At 42.3% G+C, this 22,704-nt stretch overlaps 1 protein-coding gene across 2 annotated transcripts in view; it reads right to left on the bottom strand.

Annotated features, from left to right (window-relative positions):
* Positions 1-22,704, bottom strand: part of trrap (transformation/transcription domain-associated protein) — an 87,257-nt gene that overhangs the window by 42,410 nt on the left and 22,143 nt on the right. For both annotated transcript variants that reach the window (XM_061027458.1, XM_061027459.1), the window contains 16 exons: positions 22,202-22,321; positions 21,843-22,007; positions 21,517-21,698; positions 21,114-21,312; positions 17,653-17,781; positions 15,303-15,569; positions 14,640-14,846; positions 11,755-11,913; positions 11,011-11,154; positions 9,240-9,350; positions 8,128-8,274; positions 5,278-5,491; positions 4,964-5,092; positions 4,088-4,237; positions 1,622-1,821; positions 1,100-1,221 (listed from right to left, as the gene is read on the bottom strand). In XM_061027458.1, the coding sequence (XP_060883441.1) occupies positions 1,100-1,221; positions 1,622-1,821; positions 4,088-4,237; positions 4,964-5,092; positions 5,278-5,491; positions 8,128-8,274; positions 9,240-9,350; positions 11,011-11,154; positions 11,755-11,913; positions 14,640-14,846; positions 15,303-15,569; positions 17,653-17,781; positions 21,114-21,312; positions 21,517-21,698; positions 21,843-22,007; positions 22,202-22,321 (2,645 nt within the window). The remainder of the gene's footprint in view (positions 1-1,099; positions 1,222-1,621; positions 1,822-4,087; positions 4,238-4,963; positions 5,093-5,277; positions 5,492-8,127; positions 8,275-9,239; positions 9,351-11,010; positions 11,155-11,754; positions 11,914-14,639; positions 14,847-15,302; positions 15,570-17,652; positions 17,782-21,113; positions 21,313-21,516; positions 21,699-21,842; positions 22,008-22,201; positions 22,322-22,704) is intronic.

Genomic DNA, 22,704 nt, shown 5'->3' on the forward strand with positions numbered 1-22,704 from the left:
GTTTTTTCTCCACAGCTCCATTTGTTCTCATTTTGCACATTTGCATGCTACTAATATGCAGAACACAAATGATGACTCGGGGGGTTATTTACAAATATGGCAAGCAGGTGAGATACTAAATATATCACAACACAAAAAGTGACGTTAAACAGCTGCATCACAGAACACTGAAGATCACTGAAGTGTGAGGAGATGGCAGTTAACGCTGAATGTTAGGTGAAATTAAGCGCCTTTCATGTGGAGACGGTAAAGCATTAGACACTTCAATAACAATAATCCTCATTTCTACATCATCCTTCTGCAGTGAACAAGCAGCGTGGGTTATATTTCACACAACAGAAGGTGAGAGGGAAGGTGGGATAAAAGCGACAACGCGGCCAAGGCCTCCACAGCTGCACATTGTCCCCTATTTGTGCTCTTCTCCTAATCACACATTGTTCAAGCACAGCTGCTTTATCATTTCATTCTCATTACGCGCTGTCCATCACGGCTTTAATGCTCGTTTTTAAATCTTTTGGCATGAGGAGCAGATGGGCTGGAGGGATGCGGGCTACATTTGGCTGATTAAATGTGTATGTGTGGGAGACAGGAAGACAAAAGAGAGAGCTGTGGTTTGATGGATAGTGGGCAGTGAGACAGTCTTTCCCCTCTGGTCCTCACCTGCTGTGTGTCCTGTCAAGAGTCCTGACACCACTGTAGGCCTGTGAAAAATCCTGCTGCTTTATCACAACCTGCTAGCCATCTGACCCCTTCTGCACAATCCCACACAATCCTTCCTTCCTCTATCTGAAGCTCTAATTTGTATCAATGAGTACTCTGTTTCCATGTACAAACAGATTATTGAAATGTCAATGGAACTACCATGATCACATGTTTCTCTTCTTCCCTCAATTAAAAAAAAAAAAAAGGAAAGGTATACCCGGTAGTTCTCCTTCCTCATCTCCAATTTTCCACCACTCCTTCGCACAACCTCCTGCGACTTTCCCCACCTAACCCCCCCACCCCCTCCGACCTTCATCCCTCCCGTTAAGATGGATGCAAGGGCAGCAAGGCGGCGGTGGCACGGCCATTTGGCCATGTGATGAATGGCAGTAATTACCTGTAGACGTAATTAACGAGGTCCAAGAACTGGGCGTTTAACTCAAGTTCATCTGGAAAGCGCTTCTCAATGTAGGTCATCATCTTCACCAGCAAGATGGACTTCTCGCGGATGTTGGGCATCTGGACAGAGGAGGGAATAGAGGGGATCGGGATAGAAAGGAGAGACATATTAGGAAGTTTAAAGAGAGGAAAGGAAGTCTGGAGAAAATAAAATACATGTAAAACTCAATTTTCTGTTATTATTACATCTCTCTGCTTTCTCGTATTCTACAGCTTTAAAGATTATAAAGACACTTTTGTGGGTGGTATGCTAATGTTTCGACTTTCTGAAAAGAGGAAATGTGCTTTGCTTGTCGTTTGTCCAAAGTTTTAACAAAATTGTAAAATGTACGTTGCTGATTCAGTTTTCTAATTCACACCAAATAAATAATGCAGTGATCTGCTGAGTCACACATTTCTGTGTGTGTTGATTTGTAAAGAGTGAAACTTTCTGAACGCTCTGCCCGAGCCTCCTTCTTACCTGATTGGCAGCCATGGGAGAGTTGTTCTTCACCCACTCCTCCACGATTTTGACGACGGCGCGGAGGATTTTGGGGTCAGGCGACTTCTCGATCAGAGAGGTGAGGATGACCTGGATGAAGTTCTTCCTCATCTCCATGCTCATGACGGACAGTCGTGTCTTCACCAGGTCGAGACTCAGCATAACCAGCTCACTGGTCACTAGGAGAACAGAGAATTAAAATGTCAGAGGAAAGAGGGGGAGGAGTCAAATATTTGCAATGTTTGGATAAATGGCGATTGGAATGTTTGGATGAAAATTGTGTAAAAACATCATCTGAGCTTTGTTATACATATGGTTAAATGAGCTTTACTTCCCAGTTTACATTAAAAAATCATATAGGATTCTTTGCCTGTGTTTTTGCCATCTAAGGGCTGGGGAAAAAATGAAAATAAAAATCAAGTTGGCCTGCAAAATCATCAATTCAGCATCTGCTAGTCGAGTGATTCATGGAGGTGGTCGTAGGTTTTCTTCTACACATTTTCAATACATAAGAGTTGAACTACTTCAGTAAAGCTTTGGAGATAAGTGAGACATAAAACATCTATAGGAAAAAGGGGCCTTGTTGGTGAGGCAGCCTTTTGCTTTCAGTGACAATAACTGTGCCTACTGGACAGTAAATGTCTGTGTTTCCCGATATAGTCATTAGGGACCCATTTAAAGCACTGATAGCATCTTATAGCCATTACCTCCCATCTGAGAAGCAGCAGCAGGAATTATGTACTGTCTTTACTTCTACAGAGCTGCTGAATCCGAGCTCAGAGAACAAAGTTAACGAGGAACCTTACAGTCTGGAGAGAGCTAGAAAACGCTTGAACTTGTGAACCTTTTCCCTTAAGCTTTGCCGGCTGATTGAAATGGGATTATCAAATGATTTGTCATGAAACCCAGAGTGCTGTTTCAAACGAAGTGAAACAGCACAAGGTGACCATCTGTTTGGGTTATCCAGAGAGAGAGACTCAGAGATAATACAGGGTGGAAACATGAGCTGAGGAACACTCCCTGAGAAACAGACTATCTGTGTGGAGGATCTCCCCCTAACAGCAACGGCTTCTAAGGACATAGCCGAGGCCATTGATAGAGGAGTCCTGATACAGTCTTTGTGTGGAGCCAGGTACTGCTGAGACACACGGGATATCCGAGCTCTGACGGAGTCTGTGGAAGGTCGCCATGCGAGTGTGTTTGATAAAAAGTGATCTCACAGACAGACACAGCATTGTAAGGATCAGGGTTTGTGGGGAAAGTACGCACACCAGTCCTCCTGATAATGTGAGTCAGCTGTAACGACAGCCCGACAGCAGAAAAGAGTTCAACTGAAATTAAAGTTAAAGTCGGATGGGAAATCTGAGCTCTAATGGTGACTCAGGTGCTGTGAACTCAAAAGTGGGCCTAATGATCCAGCAACATAGGGAGAGCTACTGGGAGAAAGGAAAAGCTAGACATGCCTGACTATGGAACCACTAAATAACACTTTGAAATGGGCTTACATCAACAGCACTATTTGTCGATAGCCATCTTTGTGACCCCTTCATTTTGTGAAAAAAAAGAAGTAATTACTGTAAATTCATTTTAATCCTCATTTTAAGCCAGATCCCCTAACCCTCCCACTGTTTCACTGTGCCTGAAGGAGACCGTGTTCTTTCTCAAACTCAAATTATTTACATGTACCTTACAGACCTGCAGGTCGTGCTCAACTACAAGATGTACTTTTTTTTGTCGGTTCCCCCTTTTTATTCTGCTCTTAATTCTGCTCTGTTGACACATTTATATGCACTCAGAGACTTGTATGCACTCATTTCTATTAATCAGACGGGCTAGGTTGGTAGTAGTTATGGGTTTGGGGTCAAGTGAATATGGTTGTGTGTCACTAGGGACCTGTATGTGAATATATATCTGCTTGTATATGGAGGTGTAATTATTCCCTTTGTGGTGAAGGTGTATTGGTCAAGCACTTCTAATGGTGTGCTCTTTTTTTCTTCTTCGTTTCACCCAAATGTGCACACGTTTGCAGGTCTTTTTTGTCATTGAATACTATTTCTAATAAACTCAAGTTGCGGTTGCACACTGAAACAAACAGCTCAGTCATATGAGTCTGCTGGTCTATGGTTTTACAATGTATTCCAGGGAAAATGGGTTGGCATCCTCCACTACCAGAATAACAATAGAACAACCTCTCCATAGGGTCTACAGTTTGTGAACCCTTCATGGGTGTGTGCAATCTTCTTTTAATTCATCCTATGTTTTAATAAAATATACAAAATTGCTGTACTGAACGATTATCACACTTTTTTCTTCAGCAGTCTTTGTTTCTATGTAATAGACATCATGTATTTTGTGTTGTGTACAAACTGTGGGTTTTGTATGGATGTTTCTTTTATGGCTCAGACTGGTTTTCTCATTACTGTACACTACATTTTATGAGGGTACCTGTGCTGGTTTCCGTCACCCCTGGGTTGGCCTGCTGCGGGCTCAGGTGTTCCCGCACCATCTTTTGCAGCGAGCGCATGAACACTGAGATGAGGCGGTCGATGTAGCTGGCGTTGTAACTGCAGGCTGACTTCAGGATCATCAGTGTTCCTGGAAGACCAACAAGGGGGAAAGTTGAAGGATGAGGTGGTGAAAGAAAGGGGAAATACGAGTATCTGAAAGGAGGCTGTGGCTCTTTGGGTGGGGACACACACACACACACTCCCTCACTCACTGTTAGTGCTCACAGGAAATGAGACAAATGTTAAAAATCCATCTGCCGTCAGTGTTACCTCTCTTTGCAACAGCAGGCAACAGCAAGAGCTGTCATTTATGAAAAACATATCAGACAGCGCTTCCTTTAGATAGTACTTTGATAGCCCTTTATTTGAAAGACTGCTGTATATTTCAAAAGGAGGGAGATAAATCAAACATCAGTCTCCTTGAAATAATGTGCGCCCTTTTTTTCCATGAATGCGCTCCGACATCTGGCAGGATAACAGTAATGGTTACACAGGGAGGGCGGGCCCAAAAGCAGCATTCTTCCCCGAGACAACCTTTCCCAAACCGCTGGACTGTGGCCTCAGTTTAAACACAGCAGATGTTAGCCCGAGCAGCAGGGCCCATCGGCTTGCATTTTAACGACCCACTCACTGGTATAATTGCTAAGAGGGAGTGAGTTAGCTTGGTTTTGTCGGGAAATGAGTGAAGGTGTGAATTTTTTTTTTTTTTTCTTCTCTTATATGGGTTTATGACCAATAAAGGGAGGGTAACAGAGCACAGGAGAGCAGACAGGGATACATGAGAGGAAGAAACAGGGAGCGATGAAGGTCTTACCAAAGAGCTGTGTGGGATTAGTGTTGCTGGTTGCTTTTTCATAGTTTGTGAGTCCTTCATAGATGACCTTGCCCACAGCAGCATAGAGACACTCCAGCTCCTCGTACTTAGATGCCACAGTTGATGTGCCTATAAGGATGAGAGAGCAGTGTTTGAAGAATACTAGCTGAGAATCTAAATCAATGCCTTTTGAATGAAAAATAGCCAATTTTCCATCATCAAAAGAAATAATCACAAACATTTTGGTAAATGAAGAATTATGACAGAGGGGAACAGACAAGAGTTTTTTAGCCGATCTGACTAAGACAACTTACTGGGCTCAGTGGGGAAGATGCTCATGAGACGGGAAAGCAGGGAGTGGACGGCCCGCAGCACTTTGGTGTTGCCGCAGGTCATGCATGCAGCGATGCCCCGCTGGAGGGGCTTAAAGTGCGCCAGGATGGCGGGGGACTGCAGCACTTGTAGAAGGAAGCAGAGAATCTCCAGTCCCGTGCAGATGTTGGAGATGTTCGCCTGAGCTGGCTGCTCCTACAAAGATAAACAATGACAACAAAAGGTGAACTGAGAAATGAACTAAATTTATTACATTAACCTCAGGTACAATAAGAGATGTAGAAAGTAGAGACAAGAAAACATATTTATATTTTCATTTCATTGTGTTCCCCTTTGTTATTGTTTGTATTATATCTTTGCTTTAATACAGTGTATAACTTCTGTACAGTTTATTTTAATTTACTTAGCTGTTACTACAACTTATTTATTTGTTTTATTTTATTTGTACTTTTCTACTCTTTTTTTCCCCTTACAATGCTAGTCTATTTTATATATAATTTTAACTTTTTTGTAGAAGCTGACTCAGGGAGAAACGCACAAAAATTCCAATGTACCTGTACTGTCCTGTACCTGTGCAAATGGCAATAAGCATCTATTCTATTCTATTCTATTAGCACCATTATTAGTTTCTTAATAGCTGTAATATCTTCTCACAGAAAACTAGCAGGCTTTTCTTTCTTGCTCTAAGCATTAATCCTCAAAACTAAGTGAGAAAACTGCAGAACAAAAATCCTTAGCAGATGCATTAATCATTTCACTTTTTATTCCATACGAACTCTAGACAACTGAGAGATCAATATTCCACACACAGAGGTATTTCTCGCACAAAAAGAACCGGGCCGATGTGATTGCTACTAAACTAAAGATCAATGGCCAACATCGGCTCCCTAATTTTGTCTAAATTGCAATCAAGGTTTACAAGATGGCAAGGCCAAGAGGATAATCTGGGACAGATCCATGGCACTAATCTCAGCTAATGAACAAGGTGACTCCTGCGATAAGGCTTCTGGTAGATATTAGGGGGGTATTGATTTGGCACTGTATTAACAGAATGGGATCTTGTATCTGGTGCCATGTAGATAGTGGTGTTTACGTGTATGTGGATGATTGTTGCCTGCTTCCCCTGCCCTCTCATGCCACTCCCTCTGACTCTTAATCACTGCCATGCTACTACAACGAGATGATGAAATGTAATCCGATTTAGAGCATTGTTCCTTAGTCTGAGGAAGATGGCTGGGCAGGTAGAGCATGCTCCCGAGGGGGGGCGAGGGGCCCGTGTATGTGCATCTGCATAAGACCCACATAATGCCTTGTTTATCACTCTATTCCCACAGGATCTGGACAGGCTGATTGGTTGTGTGTGTGTGTGTGTCTGGTGTAGGCAAGAGAGGCAAAGGCACGGCTCATGCAGCAATCCCCAAAAGAGAAAAAGGGAAGTACGTGACAATCGCGGGCAAACGGTGATAACCTTGTCTGAACCGTCGCGCCGAATCAGACCAGAGAGAGATGACGAGAGAAGGAGAGGAACAACAGATTAAAAGAGAGACACAGAAGAAAGAATGCGATAAGAGGCTGAAAAGAAAAGTTAGAGACGAGAGGAGGAAACGGTGGCAAGAGACACAGAGGGAAAAGGCGAGGAGAGATTCAGAGAGGCACAGTGGGGTGATACAGAAGAAAAGGATGAAGAGGAGTGTGTGTGTGTGTGTGTGTGTGTTTGGGGGGGGGTTGAAACAAGAAGGCACAGGCCAACCCGGATAGTCTCCTGTTATCTCCCATTGTCATTATTTTGTCATTATGGTAGTCTGTGCCTCACTTCATGTATAACTGATAAGGGACAAAGGACTCAGTTAGAGCAAACACATAAGACAGACTTGGACAGCGTGGACGGGAAACTTCTGCAGTCTGTTGGAAGGCAAACTCCAAAGACACATTATTCATCCTAACTGTTTTAAATTTATCTAAAGTTGATGGCCCAAAATACTGTTCATGATATAAACGTCAGTAGAACTTTCTGGTATGAGAATCTACAAAATCCCCATGCAAACAAATACTGTTTTAATATTTCTAGTTTGGCTAATCTTTTCAAAAGTAGAAGCAGAGTGTGTCTGGAAGTTAAAAGTACAGTACATTACCTAATTAGAATTTTAGTTAAAATAGCTGAATTTTGGGGGGCGCTGTATGGCCCAGTGGTAGTGTTACACACCACATGTATGGAGGCTATAGTCCTGGTCACAAGGGCTGGGGTTTCAATCGGACTACAAACCAGTCAGGATAAGCTTGCATATTACTAGCTAATCACAGCATCTCTGTAAAAAACTAGCATCATCTGTCTTCTAAGTGAATTGTGTCGGCAGCTCCCACTCTGTCTCAATCGCTCTCTCTCTCTCGCTCTCTCCCCGCCCCGTTGGTGCTGACAAACACAATAGCTGTGCAGCACACACAAGTTGTTACTTCTTTGAGATATTGATTACCGGTCAGTGTTTCTGTCCTCTGAGTCCAACATAACCCGCTGACCGGAACAGTTTGCAGTGACAGTGGCTGTACTTGCATGTTTTGTGACTCATATGGTGGGCGGGGCTTAGCAGAGTGATACAAAGTAACTGAGGGGACAGGACATTGAAATGTTCATGTTGCTTACTGCCACTTTCATAGTTATAAATGGAAAATCCAAGCAGTTATGTTTTGTTAAGTGGTTTCTGGGAAATGCAAAAGAAGACACAAAGTATGGATGGCCACTTTAGCATGAAAAATGCCACTTAACAAGCTTAAGTGGAGCTACATGAAGCACGAAGGCATGTTTGAAGTCATTCTGAAAGCTGATGAAATCTTACCACTGTCATAAGCAGCTTGTCAAACCACTGAAGCTTGAGCTCAGCGCGAGGCCACATCTCCGGCCTGAGGGCGGACTTCATCAGACTAACACAGCGACGGGACAGCAGCTCCCCTGGAGACCCCGCCACGTTGGTGCTGTCATTCACCTGCACAAAAGGAAAAGGAGAAATGTTGGTATTATTGACATTATACCATAAACCAGGGGGTCCCCAAAATATTAAAAATGTAACGTTGCCCACAGCTGCACGCACCAATAGGCCTATCCAAACACTGGCATTAGAACAGCACTAAAGAATACAGCAGATCCTTAAAATAATTACACAAAATAAAACGAAGCGCACAACTGAGACCTACATTGTTACAGTCAAATGTTTGACGTTAATTTCAGCACAAATCTCACTTAAGGACTTTTTCACAACAATGGGTAAAATATGCTATTGCAAGAAATTTCTAATTTGTTTTTGGAAGGCATCTCGAAACCCCCTCCCAGTGTCTTACGACCCCCACTTTGGGAACCACTGCTATAGGCAATAGATCTTCTTGAAAAAGGACTTTCACCATGTTTCATTTTGGGCGTGGTGTCCTTTTGGTTAATAGTAACCCCCCCCCGAGGCCAGCTAATTGATTCACTGATTTGTACAGGGATCAATTAAATGTAACAACACACTGTAATCAGGTGGAACACAAAGAAAAGGACCATGTTTTCTAGTCTCTTCTGTGAGCAGCTAGTGATCCGAGAAGGTGAAATTCAACAGAGATGGTTGGATGAACAGTGAGAATGGAGGCTGGCATGAAAAAGAAGGAACGGAGAGTCAAGGTGAGGGGATATCTCAACAGTCTATTTCAGGCCTGTAATCAAGGTCATCCCTGCCACCAGAGCGAGGGACAGCTATGTTAGGAGGACACACATAAAAGGACCGAGGGAGTGTGTGTTAGTGGTTGTGTTCAGGACAGCCACCAGGCGTGTCCTACCTTCACCTCTGAAGGGGGTTAAGGATATGCGCGTGCTACCTGGGAGGCACTGTGGATGGCAGAACTGTACTCGGTGTGTCTGAGTGTTAGTGAGAGATGGAGTGCTGTGTTTGGGTGGAAGTTGCAGTGGAGGTGTTACCTGGCATGCAATCCTGATGAGGAAGTTGACCACTGTGTCCGTATGTTGTTTCTCCACCGGCTTGGTGAGCATGGTCTCTGTTCCTGGCATGGACTGGCTACGTCCGAACACCTAAAAACACAAAAAAACATCAATAAATCATTTTTAAATAAATCAGATTGTTTCTGTTTGAATACAGAGATAAGATATATCCTACTAACAACTGGGTTTTTTTCACATCTCGTAGCAAAAACTTTAAAATCTTCATAACTCTGTGACAGCTTTGCAAACTCTGCAAAGACTCCGTCGTTTGGAGAGAAAGTTAAAAAGAAAAAGACTGTACCTATTATTTACTGATAAAAAATAATGGCAACGTTATGAACAATAACAGTATCTTGGCTCAAGCAGAAACATATACTACGTCTGCATTTTTCTGCTGTCATCAGGTAGAAGAGGATGAAAATAAGACGGTCATGAACACTTAAACTAAAGCTGTGGGACTTTCTGTAAGCACTAGCACTTTTGTTGTTTAAGTAGAAGAATAATTTTCAACACATTAGAGAAACTAAACAATGTAAAAATGCACAGTGTGTTTTCATTCACAGAATGCTGGCTGCAGAGAAAGACACCTGCAATTCTGTACCTTCAAATAAAGGTGCATTTTGGTACAGGAAATTGTATTACAAAAACTTTGGACTCGTGTGTACTGACTACTGAGGTGGTTACTCTACTGATATTCTTTGAATTTTAATGTATACGTGAATAAAGAATGTATTTTGATTAGGGCCCGACTGATATGGGATTGTTTGGGCCAATATCCTTATTGGTGAAAGAAAAAAATCTGATACTGATATATCAGACGATATCTTTCTTAGATCTATCTGTACAGATACATCGATTTAGATATACACATTTGCTACGTTTACCGCTCAAATGCAGTTATCAAACACTTGTGGAAAAGATTTAGAATGAAGACAAGATGGTCACTCAACTGGAAAGTAACTGTTCAAGTAAGTGCATCAACGCTTAACACTCAGGAGGGTGATGATGCTCGTTGTAATCCATATAGCACACTCTGCTGGTGACAGAGAACTGCTGATATGCTAATGTCGGCCGATATTATCGGCTGGCCCATTAATCGGTCGGGGTCTAATTATGATACGTTTATTTATTTTACAATAAGTGAGGCAAATAAATACCACTTTATGTCCCCAATCATGACTGTCTGAACTACAAAACACAGCCCCTTAGTCAGTCCACTGTGGCGCCTGTACTGCAGATGCAATTTGGCACTATCATTCGAGGGCAAGCAAAACCTGTAGGCCCGTGATAACGAGCTAACAGCAAATTATTTATAAAGTTAAGAAAAATGTCCCTTTCAATGTTTAGTTTTTCTATGTACCAGAGAATGATCATTGTGTTAATCAGACACTTTCGTTTAGATTTTGAACAGGCACAACTTGCAACAAAGGCATCTCATCAAGTTTTGAAATTGCAAAAACAACAGATCACAGTGGGACTGAAGATGAAACAGATGTGAAGCTGAGATTCTTTTTTAGAAAAATGGATTGAGGCATCAACAACCGTCTTGTTCTCTCCTGTTGGCAAATTTAGTTTCAGACAGGTGTAAAAATGACTGTTTGATCAAAGTTTCTTTCAGACTGTTTTGCAATCATCAAGAAAAGCGAGAAACAGAAACAATAAGCATATCTTTGAAAAATAGAAATGGTTATGATTTGTGGGTGTAATAGAAAACATGTGGATACTGAGTGATGCGGGACAAGGCTTATACCGTGGAGGCAGCTCCTGTTGCCGTGCGGAACCTCTTGACATCTTGTCCGGCAGCAGTGGCAGCGGCTTCCAGAGAGAGTCCTCTTTTCACAGCACCCGCACTGGTCCCCTCGCCGCCGGTCGCTACTTCAGCCTCAGACTCCGGCTGCCACACACATGCACAAAAAAATAGGAGAAGAGAAGAAGAAGTGTTAAAGAAGACACAAATGAGCAACATAAGAAAAGTTTGTATGAAGTATGCATAAACTGTCAGGGATCATGACCAATTCTTAGAGGGCTGTGAGGGAAGTATTTCTGGATGGGGTTTTTTCTTTTCTTCGTTTCTGAAATAATAAGATGCTCTATTGGGAGCGATCCAAAGAAAACCTCCTTAATACAGAGCATAGGTCAGTGAGCATCAACTGGCAGCCCTGCAGGCCTACATCCGGCCCCCAGAATATAAATGATCTCGGGTGATTCAACAATTAACATAAAAATACACAAGGCTGAAAGACAAATTCGATTTCCCGTCTGACTTTTGTCCAAGCATATTATAAAGTCAAGTCCCCACAGTGTCTGTCAAGAAAAAAGCTGGCCCTTGTACAAATGTAGTTGATGACCCCTGGCCCAAGACATAATCTAGTAGCACAGTTATGTCAATTCAAGTTAAAACAGTTTAGCTATTTAGCTTAGACAGCCTCTTTTGCCTGGATGTTGATGTGATGCATGTGTGTGTGTGTGTATTTATGGCAGTCCATGAACACACCTGCTGGTCTTTAATCCTCTGTAACTCCCATTTGATGACCACCTCGGCCAGGTCCACAGCCAGTTTCCTTTGCTCGATGGTCACACTGGGAGTGAAGCCCAGACGCTGCATCGCGCTGATCATGTGCTGCACAAGGTGGTGACGCACGGGGTAGTACACCTGGAGAAGAGACACAAGTATGATCAATATTAAAAAATAAATGTCATGTTATTATAGAAAAGAAAAATGTCTACAAGTCATCGAACACATCTTGTTCACACAAAAAAAACATCCATGTTTGGTCTTGAAAATCTGAAGTTTAGGAGAGGACTTTTGCAGCAATTCTAAGAGGAGATAAAGAACGATGCTTTCTAAATATTAGCCAGCAATGTTGCTAGCTTGGAGCCTGTTGTTTTGTATGCTTTACTTCTAAAACATAGAAAACTCACAACTCTTAGCCTCCTTCTCTTCTTGTCAAAAAACAGATGCAGAATTTAAGTTTGTAGGAGTGGAAAAAGAATGACAAGTCTGAAGGATGATGCAATATTAAGAAGACAATCTACTCTATGATTAAAATATGAGCCGTGATGTCAGTCTATGTATCTACAGTAGCAGCTGCATCCAGGCTAAGGGGCAATTCTTGCCCTCGTGCCCAACTTTGTGATTTCAAATATGTTGCAGCAAGATGGATTTGATGCGAGGGAGGACACTCTGTGGTCAGTTTACATGGCTCAGTGGATAGTTGACAGTTTAAGGCAGCAAAATAAGTAATCAAATGGCACATAAAATCACTTTCACTGGGATGTCTGAGTGAGTGACTGTGTGTGTGTGTGTGTGTGTGTGTGTGTGTGTGAGTCACAAGTCCCTGACCTGAGCTGGGTGGGTGTGGGCTTACTGACACAATTCTTCAGACTCATGCCTTATTTGTCATGTCATGTACCATTGTTTGTCACTATATTAAGAAATTTAAATAAAAAGAGTTGAAAAAAATAATTAATGATTAAAAATAATTAAGTGCATCTTATTTTTGCTCAACGGCTGATCCTTTGAACTAGATTTTGAAGTAATGCCACATGCAAAGCTCTACCAGCGTACTCAATCACTTCGATACCTAGAGTCACAAGTGGCAAACTCAGAAGTCGTATTTCCACTTACTCTCAAGGACATGATGACACACACTTAGCCCTGAGAATTCACACTCTCCAGCGTCACGCTCAAGAGTCACTTAGCCGCGCCGCGAACTGAACTGGGACTCTCGAACACACACAGACGCACACCGACAAAAGAGCAAGAGATGAGATGTCTATCTGAGGGCTGTTGCCTGTGTCAAAGAATATTAAAGCTTCTCACTTTGAGGGTAATTATAGCCGATCGAGCGGGGGCTTCACAGCTCCTTAATGACAGAGCGGCTAAGCCCTGTCCATCACGTGTGCACACAGACAAACACGCACGCAATCTCTATTTCTTTATCAGACACACACACACGCGCACACACCAAGTCGCTCATCTGTCTGTCATTATCTTCTCCCCAGTGTAATTATGCTGATGTGATTACATTAGATTAGTCATCTGGCCCAGTGAGAGCAGCCTGTCAGTGAGATAGAGAGGAGAGCTGAGGGAAATGTCACTCTTCTGCTTAAAGACGGGAGCTTTCTGACCGGCGAGGCGGTGAGCATCGGCTGAAGAGACGAGAGGGCACAAAGTCTCGAAGAAGTTTAGAGAGGATGAAGAACATAAAGGCCAATGATCCTTTGCTGGTGCAGACTTGTGAACACACGGGGTTGCTCTTTGACTCTGCTGAGGAGCTTCTACATTAAAGCCATTACAGGCAGCAGGCAGGTACCATCTTCTCCTCTGCCCAGTGATTGACTACTGTCAATATGAAACTCAAATTGTGTTAACTTGCATCATAAAAACTTTAAAAAGCACAAACTTGATAATCCGACTCTTTTTAAGATGATGCTCCATTCCCCCCGAGGACTGGTTAAGAGGCATCATGTAATTCAGAGCACTCAAATAATCAGTCAAAAATAGCTTCTCAACTGTTCTCCCCCCCCCCCATGTGGTTCCCTGTGGTTACCTAAGTCACACTGAGCAGGAAGCTAGCAGGTGTCAGAAACGGTCGTGGAGTTTTAGTTCACCCCGTTTTAGAATATAATCCTAAAAAACTCAAACCGACGGTGAGGCATCCTTTTATTACAATGGCCCCCCCCGTCTGTGGAACAATTTACCTGGAGACCTGAGGGCAGAACACACCTGAGGGTTTTTTTTAAAAGCAAACTCAAGACCTACCTTTTCAGTCTTTATCTTTTAACTGATTCTCATTTTGTCTAGTTTTATTACATTTTTAACCTCCTGAGTTTCCACATGATGCATCATGATAGCGTTTCCTCAGTCCATCAGTACCCGTTTTTCTCCAGTTATTTTACCTTAGTTTTTGGATTGTGGGGTAGGGGTGGGGGGAGGGAGTCATGTTGTTGCTGTTTGATTTATGTTGATGTAAAAGCACTTTGTGATACATTTGTTGTTTGAAAAGTGCTATACAAATAAAGATTGATTGATTGATTGATTGATTGATAATCATGCGAATAAAATGCTGATATTTGATACTCAGTGATGAATTATATTTACAGGAGATCTATTATGCTGATTCATATTTAAATACATGCATATATTGTTACAATGTTGGATGTATATCCTAAACCCGGACGTTGTTTCCTGAAACTCTGAACGAGACGTTGTGAAAACTGCGCTTGACATGGCCAGAACCTGACGTCATGTTCTGTCTCATTCGTCTCATTTGTTACCATTCCCTCATCCCTACCCAGCCTGTATGAAAACTCTGTAGCTTAATGCATTCAACAGTGGCTGACAGAGGGTCTTGTGTTTATTTGATATTTGCTCACCCTGAAGTGCTGTACAATGAGATGCAGTATGTGGACCAGCTGCGGTACAGTGTGGCCCTCCTCCACAATGATTTTACGAGTCCAGTGGGTCAGCATCTGGTGGCCATCCTCCATTCGGGCTGGAACAGCTGGGGTCAGGATGGCCATGGCCTGCCGAACGATGGCCCGGGCCTCCATGGTGTGGGCCTTCAGCAGACTATGGAAAACCTGCAGACAGAAGAAAACAAAAAAGGACATTTTCCAATGAGATTGTTGCCTTCCATTTCTCTCCATTTCCTTTTGAAGCAGCCGCCGTAGACTAAGCTGTATGGCTTTTCTCTTTGTTGATCCTGTGCTGTACAAGCGCTTGTGGTAGTCCATGAAAAACATTAACAACTGCTTCCTTTCAAGTGACTTACATACTCCTCACTGTGGAACTTGCACACAAAGGATTTTTCAATCCATAAACTGTGCACACTTGATCATAATCTAACTCGATGACAGTGGTGACAGGCTTTAAGAATAACTATGATATACTTATCTTAGGCTGATGGTCCTTTTTGCTTTTGTAGGTCAAACAGATGCATCAGTATTAAACTGTGTTTAACAATAAGTCTATAACTCCTCAAAGACCTTAAAGGACCCCATACAAACTACTTAATATGTCTGTCTTTGCATCCTCACCTGCAGGACGATCTTCTTATGAATGGCAAACTTTGCGATGATGTGGGCCAGGAGTAAGTGACCACTGTATTTGCAGGCCGGGTCCACACAGGCTTTGGGCAGGAGGCATGGCCAAGCGAAGGTCATGAGGCGCCGCAGCTTGCTGTTGCGTGACTTGTTGTTGTCGTGGATGTGGTGGGGTGCGTGCTCCACCAGCAGGGTGGAGAACTGCAGCAGGCAGATTCGCAGCGAGTCCAGAAGGTCAGCCTGCTTCTCTGGATCCAGAACCTTTGAGATGGACAGGAGAGATGTGGGGTCAAACATGAGTTGATTGAAGACGCACATATTGTCGTTTTTTTTGGCTATCCATAGAACAGCTCTGGAATTGTTAATCAGCAAACTGTTGATCAATTACAATCACACCACTATCTATGGTTTTGAGATGTTTTGTACATTAAACAAATACATATTATTTTTTATGCAGCTCAGTGACTGTAGAAGAAGATGGATAACATAACAGCTCCCTGAAAGTGAAGCCAAAACATATGGAGCTCCCCCAATTGACGGCCTGCAGTATAGGTCATAACTGCCGCCTCCTCCATGTTGCCAGATGGGACATGGATTGGATTTTAAAATTACTAATTCATGTAATCCCCACCCCCTTGCTCCCTATCCCTCTTCCTGCATTTTATCCCATCTCTCCCCCTATCCCTTTCCAAGCCCGGCGCAGTCTAGGCCTGTGAAGACTGTTTCGTCATGAGCCGGGGATCCGGCCGAAGATTTCTGCCTTTTAATAAGACAGTTTTTTCTTACCACTGTAACTTTTGCTGCTTTGCTAAAGTGCTCATGATGGATAGGCCGGATCTTTGTAATATAGCAATAAGTAAGGTCCTTTACCTGCTTTTTGTAACATAACAATAAGTAAGGTCTTTTACCTGCTTTTTGTAACATAACAATAAGTAAGGTCTTTTACCTGCTTTTTGTAACATAACAATGAGTAAGGTCTTTTACCTGCTTTTTGTAACATAACAATGAGTAAGGTCTTTTACCTGCTTTTTGTAACATAGCAATGAGTAAGGTCTTTTTACCTGCTTTTTGTAACATAACAGTGAGTAAGGTCTTTTACCTGGTTTTTGTAAAGTGTCTCGAGATAACACTTGTTATGAGTTGACGCTATACAAATAAAAATTGATTTAAATTGATTGATGATGTTAAATTAAATTCTCTCAAACCCTGTTCAATCGTGATAGTAACTTATTTTGTTCGAGTCCCCTTTTCCTGGGAAGTTTCTATTTAACACGTTATTTGATGACGTGGATGAGTGCGGCTCCTGTGGCACTTACAAACACAAACATATGAGACATTGGACTCTGCTTCAAATGGACACATGAATCTGTTCTGCTGTGGACTGTTAAACTTGTGTTTTGGTTAGAGGATGGGGGATGTTTTGGTGTCACTTTGGTACGATAAGTAGAAAGTCAAAGTGGAGACACTGTGTTAATTTTTATAAACAGTCAGTGGTGCAGCTGTAATGTAAGCCAGCAGAGGTCATTAGAAGGCTTCGATTATTTCTGCAAATCAGAAGCATAAAGAAGGAAGATAAAAACTCTTGAGTATCATATTTATCTGCTGGCCAACCAGAATTGCAGTGCTGGCTAAGGCTTACTTCCATTCATTGACACTACACAACAGCGTATACTATACTGTCACATATCAGAAATCGATTACATGAAAAGCTGTTTTCAATTCAGAATAGTCATCACCATGCGAGTTCCCTGGAGAGGTAAGGATTGGAAGAGAGCACACAGAGGGAGCGAGGTGAGTGAGGAAGCGAGTTTTAACCAGACTGGAAAGGAAGCCATTAGCAGCCATTAGTACTGGTGTTAGTCAGTGATGAGATCTGCCACAGCACAAACAAACACGCTGACCTTTAGCTTGGTCACACGGTGACATTTACACCGGGAATTATAGTCTAGCCTGATGAATGAAACGTGATGGAGAGAGGGGGACCTGTGGGGGCACGATATAGAGAAGACAAAGATGGTTGGAAGGAAAAAGGAAGAGGAAAGAGGTAGAAAGACTACAATTAAATGACCCAGAAGTTTGGAGGACAATGAGAGAGGAAGAATCAGACTAAGTGGGATGTAGTTGATGATGACTGAGTGTATGGAGATGTGCTGACTGATAAGACATTATGAGAGGAAGTGCACCAGGTAATGAAATTAGAGAGATGGATGGGGAGACAAAGCTGGTGAGTAATCAACAAAGGGGGCAGGATGAAGCCGGCTGAATGGAAAGAGAGATGTTGAGACGAGTGAAAAGAATGCCTGTGAGTGCACATGTATGTGTGTGTGTGTGTGTGTCTGGGTACCTTTGTGATGAAGACACTGGTAATGCTCTCAGGATTGTCTCCCTCAGGGTTTGGCGGTCCGAGCAGCTGCTCCCCTTCCCCTTTCTCAAAGCTGTGCAGGAAAGCTGGATTCAGGATGTGCTGCAGCACCTTTGAAGTCAGAGAAAAAAAAAGATGTTATGTTATTTTACTTTGAGAAAAAGTCAACTTTGACTCCTTCAGGTTTTCAAAGACTACAATGGATTTTACTCATCAATAAAAGGACAGAGGAGTCAGTGAACACACTTTCAGTCCTCCATGGCACATCATTTAGTGATGAAAAAGTAGTTGACTCTTTAAATAGGGGGACACAGGACCTTTTTTTTTTAAGATGAATAATAATGGGGGTTGAAGCTTTGATTTATTAGAGATAGCTAAAGCATATAGAAATACTTTTTGCCTTTATTGGGTAGGCCAGCTGAAGAGAGACAGGAAATGCTGACAGGAGAGAGTAGGAGATGACATGCAGCAAAGGGCCGATGACGGATTCAAACCCACAGCTGCTGCAACAAGGATGACAGCCTCTGCACATGGGGCACATTACAGAACTGCTCGACTATCGGCGCTCCGAGCTTATAGAAAGACTTGAGGCAGATCAATAACAAACGTCGAAAACAAAAAGTACATGCACGGGGAGACTTTTAAAGAATCAGAAAATAAAGCTTTTCTTACTCCTTTGAGAAAAAAAAACAATAACTATGTGAATAAAGACAAAGGCTTTATTAGCTGGTATATTTCAGAATAACCAAACCACAATAAAGCTAACGACTGCATTTATTCAAGAAGCTGCTATCTGTTAATGAACCCCTCCGATTCAATCAATCATTGGGGAGGACGGGGCATCGCTCAGTGGAGAACGAGCTGTGGCGGCATATGTTCAGGCTCCTCCATTAGCACATTATTCACACTGGCTTTGAACAATGTAACATGCATGGTTAATAGAATCGCACACACATGCTGAAACACACACACACACACACAGCCCTAAATGAAGACGCAAAGAAAATGCATGGAGCACCAGTGTGTTCTTCCATCTCATCTGTTCCTATTAATTCTAAGCTTCTCTTACATCAATCACTGTAAGATCTCAGTAGTGCTCTTCATTGTTTTGCTCTTGCAGGCTATGTGTGTGTTAGATGTGTGCACAAACAATACGTCTGGGTATAGCAGCTTAGATCTTATTCTACTCGAGTCTTAATAATCTAACATCCCATTTTCAGTCCCTTAAACAAATCATCAGTTTGAATATAGAAGTTTATGTGGCCATGTTAGAAATTCAAAGACAGGAAAAAATAAAATAGAAAATACATAAAGAAAACCAATCATGTACATCCACATGGTCCACAGGTACATCATATATATATATATATATAAATATATTTGTTTTCGGACACTGCCTGATAATAAATGTATTTGTTTGTAAATTCTGATTAATCAATAAATCGTTGTCTTTGTACCTGTTATACACCTTAAAACAGACAAATAAACACAAATTGTTTTGTGGAAAACTGAACTTTGCCTGCAATGATACAACTGCACCACCACGTAGGCACATTATGATGTTTGAGAAAAGTTTGCTAAGATGCTCGACTTCTCCGGAATCAAAAAAAGTAACAGAATGTGAAGCAGATGAGCTTTGCTTAATTAATTTTGTACACTTGTTTGTCCGCTTGTCTGTTTGAAATGTATCCCATGAGAAGCACAAATGCAGTTTCTTTAAGAAGTCTTAAACAAAAGAAACACAGGAGCAGCATGAGGTCAGTCTGTGCCATCACAGATGATTCATTGCTTCTCTCTCCATCTCTCTTTCTTCTTTCCATTACACACTCTTCTAGTGTCAGAGAGAGAGATATTCTCCTCAAGCCCTGTGATGCTACTCGCACACACACACACACACACACACACTACGCTTCCGGTGAAACGCTAAAGGCAATTATTTAAATGTCAGTGGAGGTAACACCCACACTCACGACTCATACACCAATCAACACAAACATATTCCCACAGGAACACAGCCTCTCTCTTTCTGTCCGTCTGTCTCTCGGCTCGCACACACAGCCAGCATCTGCTGCGCACCAGAGGAGGACAATTACGGGAAAAACAACATGAGCAAACTCCTCATAGGGGGTGGGGCTGATGCGGCTCTGCTTGCTAAGAAGCTAAAGTCCGCTCTGTTACAAATTCTTAATCAGCATTCAGGTGTATGAAGACACAGCTACTGTAATTTAGCTAAAATGTAACTACTGACTTTATTTTGTTTCAAGTAATTTGGCTGTTGAAGCAAAATAAGTGAACATGAACAGAAAAGAGGAGGGTTTAGTGTGCAGCATAATAAGCACCAGCTTATTTCCTTGCTTTTAAGAGTGTGCTCATGCAGGCTTCTTCTTTGTGTCTGTGTGTGCATGGTTGTATGTTCTTGCCACACAGCCATTTGGCTATATTCTACCATGGCCTTCCCCCACTGACCCGTTTGTACTTAACAGCAGTGCAGCCGCTCCGCTGTGCCAGGTTGTGCGCCTGTTACAGCTGTGCATAATGTGTGTGTGTGTGTGCGTGTGTGTTTAAGCGCTAGGGCATGAATGTGGGCGAGTGAGCTTAATTAAAAAGCAGCCCTAATGATTTTAAGGTTTGCAGGAAGTCAGGTAAAGAGGACAGAGGCATTCATCTGTGAGCCTCTGAGGGTCTAGAGCCAGACAAAATGACCTTCCTGCTTTCTGTCAGAGAACTTCTGCTACAAATCAAACCAAGCGGAGCGGTACCATAGATCAGGTCCCAAACCGAGGAAGCAAACATGGGGGAAAAAATGCTCCTTAAATAAAATAAAAATGTTCCTTTACGCGTAACAAAATAAAAACAGCTGTGTATTTTGTTAAGCCGTCGGTTTTCTGAGTTTTGCTCAGAGAGGTGAAGCAGGTTGATGAGGGTCAGAGAGAGGAGAAATGTGTGACCTGGCAGCTCTAAGGAAGAAACGTATAGTGTTATTTTAACACAACGTAAATTATATTGATATAAACAACATTTTCTTACCTTTTAACTCATTGGGAAATATATCCATGTATCTTAAAATCTCTATATATTACCCAGCTCTACCCTAAAGTTAAAAAGCAGCATATAACTATTCTTGTTGTGTATCATAATGAAAAAGAAATACAACAGCTAAGTAGCCATCCTTTATCCTTCTCTTGTAACTTTCACTTATATCACTCGTGATAGAAAAACAAGTCTGTTTCCACATTTTGACAGCTCAGGCATTCAGCAGCAAAAGTGCTCTGAAGGTCATCCATCAATTCAATCCAAACTCTCTTTTTCTAACAGACAGACTCCAAATAGAAAGACTGTTTTTTTTCTTTTTTAATGGAACAACTTAAAACCTCAAATGTTTTTGTGTTAGTAGGACCGTGTAGAAATATTTCATTTCCAGCTCTGATCGCTCGTCTATGTACCTTTGCTTTGAGCTCATCGTTGAAGTGTGGGTCGTTGAACTCCACAAAGCGGAAGAACAGGGAGCGTTTCTGGGCAATGGAGTAGTTCCTGGGAATCTCCTCCTCCATGTACTCCTTCAGGAAGGTCATGTTGCATAAGAAGCGACCTGTGAAGGCCCGCAGCAGCTGGAACAGCAGCTCGATCTCTGAGTAGTTACGCCTATTGAAGAGACAGGGGGTCGATAGGTTCAATGCACAGACACATACCGAATGTCTAATGTGAGCAACCTGATATTATTTATGATGTATTTATAACTCAAAGAGTAACACATTTTATCAAGTTTTAAACTCAGTTCTTATGTCTTCTTAGTCAAACAACATCTCTGTAATTCCATCCCATTACACTTTGAATAACTGCACATACTTGCAGTAGCTGAGCAGGCAGAATGCCAGCAGCTTGGGCTCCTTCCAGTTGGTGGCAGCCATGTTGTCTTTGCGGTGTCTCTCCTGGAAGGCCTCGCTGACCCAGACTCGCCTGAGCTGGCTGACCAGGGAGTGCTGCCCTGCCAGCCAGCCTTCATCATTCTTCACTATGATGCTGATAATCTGTGGGGAGGAGATGGAGCATGTAAAAAAGGTTAATGGTGGAATTGCTGAGGGTTATCTTATTACATGGATACATCTAACCTGACAGGAGATAGGGTAGAGTGAAAATATTCTGATAAAAACTGTAATGATATGCATGAATACTTTGATAGCCTGAAACTGTAGGTCCAGTCTGGCTGTGGTGGTGGAGGGAGAGCCAGGTCGAACAGTTGCTGCAGTTCCAGCAGGAACCAGCAGGGGGACGAAGCGGTTGGGATTAGAGGCCAGGACATCTCTGAGAGGCTTTGCATCTTTGTGTTTCAGGAAGCTCTGTATATAAACAAACAGATTCTGTTATTAGAGGAACTCACTGCTGCTTAACCGACTGCATCAACAGCATTAACTGAATAGAAATAAACATCACTGAGAGTGATCAATCTGTATATTGACGACTGAGCATCAGATCAACAAAATCAGCCCTGATTGAAGCTAATTGCTTTTGATTGATTATTCCAATGTCTGACCATGAACATGCGGCTCCACTGGGGGTCGTTCAGCGTAGCCTCCATCATGAACAACTCCACTGTCTGAGATGGGTGACGGGTCAAAAACTTGATCAAAGGCTCCCTGAATGGACTGCCGGCCTGATGCAGGATGAATGAAAAGCAAAACAGAGAAGGAAAAATGCAGAAGAGACAGAAGGGAACAGGCAGGAGAGACGTGGATTAATGCACAACAGAAAATGCAGCTTTAGATTCAATCATCTTTTTCTTAAGATCTTTTAGGACTTAATAGTTGGTTTTCATGTGCTAACAATATACACATGAGATGGATCAGACAGGACTGGGAACCTTATCCCAGGATAAAAAAATGAGCATCATGAGAATATAAAGAGTCATTATTGTAAAATGGCATTAAAGGCTTTCTATGCGATTTTTCACACTTAAATATAATATAAATTAAGTATATCCTCTGAAAATAACTCTGTGAGTCATGACTGTCTACAATGGGTGTGACACCCGAGTCC

The sequence above is a fragment of the Labrus mixtus genome, chromosome 21, assembly GCF_963584025.1.
Source record: "Labrus mixtus chromosome 21, fLabMix1.1, whole genome shotgun sequence".
Lineage (NCBI taxonomy): Eukaryota > Metazoa > Chordata > Actinopteri > Labriformes > Labridae > Labrus > Labrus mixtus.